The sequence below is a fragment of the Bos indicus genome, chromosome 8 (genome assembly GCF_029378745.1).
Source record: "Bos indicus isolate NIAB-ARS_2022 breed Sahiwal x Tharparkar chromosome 8, NIAB-ARS_B.indTharparkar_mat_pri_1.0, whole genome shotgun sequence".
Taxonomy (NCBI): Eukaryota; Metazoa; Chordata; class Mammalia; order Artiodactyla; family Bovidae; genus Bos; species Bos indicus.
In genome coordinates this window covers 44198212-44204211 of record NC_091767.1, presented here as the reverse complement: position 1 = coordinate 44204211, position 6000 = coordinate 44198212, and the positions used below count along the sequence as shown (strand labels likewise).

Here is a 6000-nt window from a genome sequence, read left to right as displayed (position 1 = left end):
TATGCTAAGTATCATTTTGCCATGTGATCAACGTAAAAATCAGTGACAGGATGGTCTGCATCATTTTTTCTGCACTGTCTTCAAAATTCGGTATGTATTTTACACACTCAGCACATCCCAATTCAGAATAACCGCAATTGCAAATGGTCCATAGCCACATATGGCTAGTGGCTACCACACTGGACTGTAGTGCAGTTCTGAACCAAACATATCTCGCTTTTGGATTTTTTTAAGCGTCAGCTGGCAAACAGAGGCATTATATAGGGAGTGCTCTAGTACAGTAAACCTTAGGGCAAGTCGGTAAGCATGGACTTTTCCACTCCAGTAAGCACTGGGACTTTCTGACTTCTTTCTTGAGTTTGGGGTTGAACTTTTTAGTACACTTCTCAGTATGCAGCAGAAATAAACAGTGCTGCAGCATACTCTTGAACCACAGGAAAGCGCTGTGGACCGTTCCCCCAGAGAAAAGCACTTACCTCCAGTTATTTAAAAAATTGTTTATTCCTTGCATGGATTATTACATTTATTTAAGTCACCCCAATAAGGATGTCGGATATATCGTTTGCAAAAGTTGGTATGTATCTCGAAGTTTCTACCAACTTTTTTTTCTTTTAAGTTGCTTTCCCCCGGGCATGGTGTAGATACTTAATAAGGCCTAGCGCAAAGAATTCCAGGGTTGGTTTCCCGACCTCGCCAATTTTGCGGGGCGGAAGGCGCGGGTTCCCAGCTCTTGCCCACAGGCCCTGGCAGCCTCACAGCTTAGGGCAGATGGAGTTTCCGGCCTCGCTCAGTGGTCACCGGGTCATCCGCCTGCGCTCCTTTCTGCCTGAGGTCTGGGCCCCGGGGAAGAGCGCGCCGGTGGTGCAAGCATCCGGAGGGCAGTTCCGCGGTGGGTCCACACCCTCCTCGCGCGCCGCTCCCTGCGAGTCAGGCCGGGTGCCGTGTGGCCCAGCTGGCCGCCGCAGCTCTGATGTTGGGCCCTCCCCCGGGGTGATTTCAGCGCTGAAGGTGGAAATACGGAAGTTTCCAGCTGCGACTGACAGATGAGGCTCGCGTCCAGAGCGGCATGCGCTGCAGCGGCTCTGCGGAGTGCGGGGGCCCGGCTGTGCGCATCCTGCGACCCTAAAGGCCTACGAGCCGCCGGCGCGCCATGGCCACGCTGCCGAGCGCAGAGCGCCGCGCCTTCGCGCTCAAGATCAACAGGTGAGACGCGCCCCGCAGCGGACTCGCTGCCGCACAGCCGCGGGCGATGGAGCGTAGCGTCCCGGCTGCTCCGAGGTGTGGGGGTGGGGTTGAGGACGACGCCCTCAGGGTCCCTGGGAGTCAGCCGGCGGCGCCCCCGAGACCCGGTGGGGCCCGGAGCCCCCAGGCGGCTGTAGTGGGGCCACTGAGCGCAGTGGCCCGAAAGCTGAGCTCAGTCCTGCTGGTAGCCCTCAGTCTCCAGCGTCTCTACCCGGAGCCACCTCCCCAACCCCGCCTCGCCCGCGCCGCCTCGGGGTTGACAGGTGGCCGGGCCGGGTAGTGCGAAGGGCGCGGGGTTAGCAGTGCAGGGCCCGCCGCCGAGTTTCTTGTAAACTGCTCCTCCTTTTGAGGCTGCCCTGAGAAGGGGCGAGAGAAGTGAGTAAAATGAGGCGAGTTTTGCTCAGGCAGCTGCTTCAAGACTTGGGTTATTCTGAGGAGGGCTCTTTCCCCTCTCTTTTTATTTTTCCAGAAAAGAAGTTTGGCTCCTACCGACATCGCTATTTTTATTCTCTGGTCCAAAGGAGCCATGAAGTGGAAAAAGTGATTTTTTAAAAATTCTCCATTTAAATAAACAAGAAAGGAATGGCCTGTGGCTGACATTTTTACATTTCTAGCGCTCCAGTAAAGAAGGACATAGATCTAACCCACCATCCAATTCATAATAAAAATTGCACAAACTAAATGTAAGCATATTTACTGCTCAAAGTTCTCACCAGAGGTGCTTTAACTGCAGTTTTTTTTTTTCCCTCCACTGAAATTTGCTGACAAGTGTTTGAAGACATTTTTGTCATGCCCTGAGAAATCTAGACTGTCTGGTTAAAAGATAATATGAAATTCATCCCGAAGGGTCAACTTATTATTTTACGGCCCTCACGGGGCTAGGATTAGTCAGTCTTTGAGCCGAGCCTGTGAAAGGCTGGTTCCACAGTCCATTTTTGTGCTGCTAGACTTTGAAGAGGTTTGAACGACCAGGAATTGGAAGCCCAGAAAAATAAGGTGGTAAGGACTTGCTGAGGGCATGTTGAGCTTTATTAGGCATTTTATTTCCACCTGTTGTGTAGCTGTGAGCAAACCATTTCTTTTACCTTACTATTTCTTATCTTTAAGGTAGTTAATTAGTATTGTGTACTGTGTATTAATGTTGTATTAAAGGTAGTCAAAGGTCACAAAGTATATTTCCTTGTGGCCAGTTTTTCTCCATTAGTTTTCATGACTGTTGCCACTCAGGAGGGGCAATTCGTTTAGGGGCTGAGGGGGATCAAACTGAAGTTCCTGATGGATGTACCACTTGCTATAGCTGCTGCTGTTCTGTCTCTGTGAATTTTAGGTCAGGTGGTGTAACTCTGACAGAAAGATTTCTGTCGGACGGGTGCAGTTAATCTAAGGAGAGCTGTAGGACCGGTGCTAATCACTACAAAGGATAGTGAAGTGGCTCAGTCGTGTCCGACTCTTTGTAACCCCATGGACTGTAGCCTACCAGGCTTCTCCGTCCATGGGATTTTCCAGGCAAGACTACTGGAGTGGGTTGCCATTTCCTTCTCCAGGGCATCTTCTCGACCCAGGGATCGAACCCAAGTCTCCCGCATTGTAGGCAGACGGTTTACCGTCTGAGCACAGGCAGTCTCTAAAGCAGCCGAGGGGTTGGTGTAGTCTGAGGGTTAAGAGTAAAGGCCCTGGGTGGAATCAGATCTGCTTGCTGATTGGCTCTGTTTCAGACTGGACATGCTATTAATATTTAACGCCTCTACACTTTGAGTTAGTGTCTGTGGAATGGGGACACTCCTAGTACCTACCTTGTGTGACTGTTGAGAGGATTAAGTGAAATAATATATACAAAGTGCTTGTAGTGCCTGGCTCAGAATCAATGTTAAATAAATGTTTGCTATCCTCATCCACATTACTATCAGTTTTATCATTGTCATCATCATCTCCGTTGCCACTATCTTTAAGATCTTAAGAAAAAAAGTTAGCAAGGAAAGCTGAAGCTGGAGAACTTCCTGTGCAGAGATTCCTTTGGGCTAGGTGTGATGATGCCAGTGGCAGGTTGGAGTTGCCTTGGGGTGGATGTTCTCTCTCAAATGGCTCCCATCTCTGTGCTGAGAATGCCAGACACGCCTTGTGAAACAGAATGTGTGATGGATCTGAGCAAGAAGAGCCCCGCTTAAGTTAAATAAAATATCAAAGGCTCCCTAATACTCAGGCAAGAATAAGGATTGGATATTCCTGTTTGGGGGGGGGGGGGTTCAGTTTTCCCTTTGGAAGCATTTTGTATATTGGGTAAAGAGTTATGCTAAGGAGCTTGGCAGAAATTAATGTTCGATGCAGTGGATTAATATAGACATATGTAGTATTATTAACATAGTATTAAAATGTACCACTTTTTGTTCATTTACTATGTCTCATACACTGTGTTATGTGCTTAACAGATTGTATCATTTTATATTATATATTATATTATATCATTATTATATCATTAGATTCTTACAAAAACCCTATGAGACTCACCTGAAGTCTCCTATAAAATAGGAAGATGAAGCTTGGAGATGTAGTTGCACAAGGCCATATAATTTGTTCAAGGCCATGCAGACAGCAGAGGCAGAGCTAAAGTGCTCTAAAGTATTCTTAACTGGTCATGTGCCATTTTGAAATTCTTAAGAATTTCCTTTAAAAGCAAACAAGGAATTGATTTTTAAAAACACATCAATTCAGTAGCAGCATTGCAAATTGTTCTAATCAGTGTTTAATATGTAAATAAACCAACAATGTGATGTTCTGCAATTTTGAAGTTGAAAAAGAAAATATTTTCTCTTGCATGCCTATGTACTATTTTTTAAAATAAATCGACTTACAAAAGTAAGGCAGTGTTGAAATATGGCCATCAGTACATTCAGCATGGGTTCATATTTTTTCATCTCTCTACCCCGAATGATACAAACTGCCATTAAAAAATGTTTGTGGGGGTAAAATCAATGTGTTTCCTATCAAGGAAATATCCAAATCTGATATATTAAAATTTTTACTTGTAAAGAGCTTGTTCTGCCCACACCAGCCTCAAAAAAGAGTGAGCACACTACCTCACAGTAGGAAAGGAATGATCCCCACTGTTCCCAAATTCTGTAATTTCCTGCAAGCAGCATTGTTCAGTCTAGGGACAGGGCCAAAGCAAAGGAGGAACCTGGGAATGTCCGCTAGTGCCTGTTCCTCTGTGATTGCCCTGGCTATTTCATATTTTTTTTCAAAATTAATTAATTAATATTTATTTTTGGCCGTACTGGGTCTTCGTTGCTGCACAGACTTTTCTCTAGTTGTGGCAGCGAGCGGGGGCTACTCCTCAGCTGTGGTGCTCCGGCTTCTCATTGTGATGGCTTCTCTTGTATTGGAGCACGGGGCTCCAGAGCACCTTGGCTTCAATAGCTGGGGCACGTAGGCTCAGTAGTTGTGGCTCTCAGGCTCTAGACCATGGGCTCAATAATTGTGGTGCATGGGCTTAATTGCTCCATGGCATATGGAATCTTCCTGGAACAGGGGTCGAACTCCTGTCTCCTGTATTGGCAGGAGGATTCTTTACCACTGAGCCACCAGGGAAGCCCGCTCTCATATTCTTATGAAGCCTAAATTTCCATGTGTTAGAAATCATCATAGGCCATTTTGTGTTTCCTTTTGAGCACCAAGTATAATTGTATGATGTGGTTGTGTGACTTAGAACAGTCGAACGTTTCTCTAGAACCCACAGTTTAGGGAGATCCAAGAGAAAAGATCCACCACTGAATTTTTCTGAGCTTAGATTCAGTTTCTTATAAGTGTTAGATGTTTGCCTTCATTTCAGTTTAATTGTCACTGACTTCCTGTGCACAAAGGAAAGACTAGATTTGAATTAGGCAATTCATAATAATGTTTGCATTGGGGATTTCAGGCACTTCTGCATTCAGTGTCGTGATACAGTCCTTGTATGAGTGCCAAGTCTCACCAACTACCCTTTTTTTCTTAGTAGCATTTAGGGCTTTTATGTATTATAAAAATTATTATTACTCTTCTGAAAATTCATTAAACAAAATCTTAGATTCTTTCAAACACAGAATGGATACAGAACTAGATCAAATATTAAAGTAAAGGACCTTGGGTAAAGAGAAAAGAAGTGCAGAATGCAGAAAAAACATTAATGATCCTTTGGACATTCAGTTGAAAGGATAAATAATAATGGCTTATGCTTATATAATGGTTACTGTATGGCAGTCTCTACATGTCATAACTTATTCACCCCTGTGAGGTAAGAACAATTACTGTCTCCATTTTAGAAATGGAGAAACTGAGTACAAAGGAGTAATGAAAACCGTTCAAAGTCACACACAGCTAAGGGCAGAGCTAGGAGACAGATGCAGGCAGCTTTGCTGCAGAATCCTCTCCCTTTACCCCATCTACCATGCTGTCATCTCAATTTTATTTTAAATTTTAAAGTAATTTAAAATTTTAAAATTTTATTATTTTAAAGTAATATTTATTGACTACTTTCTATGTGCCTATTATCATCTGGGCTTTGTATAACTTTATTTCACCATTATAGAAAAGGAGCAAAATGTGATGTATGATAAGAATCATTAGAGAGTGATTTTATGGAAGATAAAACCAAGCATCCAAAAAGACATATTGTTTTCAAGAACAATCCTAATAAAAGATAATTCTAACAATCCTAAAACAAAAAGATACAAATGAAACAGACCCACAGACATGGAAAACAAATTTATGGTTATCAAAAGGGAA

At 44.1% G+C, this 6000-nt stretch overlaps 1 protein-coding gene across 3 annotated transcripts in view; it reads left to right on the top strand.

Annotated features, from left to right (window-relative positions):
* Nucleotides 1-633: 633 nt before the first annotated feature.
* The window catches only part of DOCK8 (dedicator of cytokinesis 8), a 233498-nt gene continuing 228131 nt past the window's right edge, over nt 634-6000 (top strand). For 2 of the 3 annotated variants that reach the window (XM_070794611.1, XM_019966033.2), the window contains exon 1: nt 634-1203. Coding sequence is in view for 1 of the 3 variants with exons in the window: in XM_019966033.2 (XP_019821592.2) it covers nt 1151-1203 (53 nt within the window). In the remaining 2 variants the exon portion in view is untranslated. Of the gene's footprint in view, nt 1204-1711; nt 2242-6000 lie in introns of all 3 variants that reach the window. The other variant, XM_070794610.1, reaches the window with a different exon arrangement.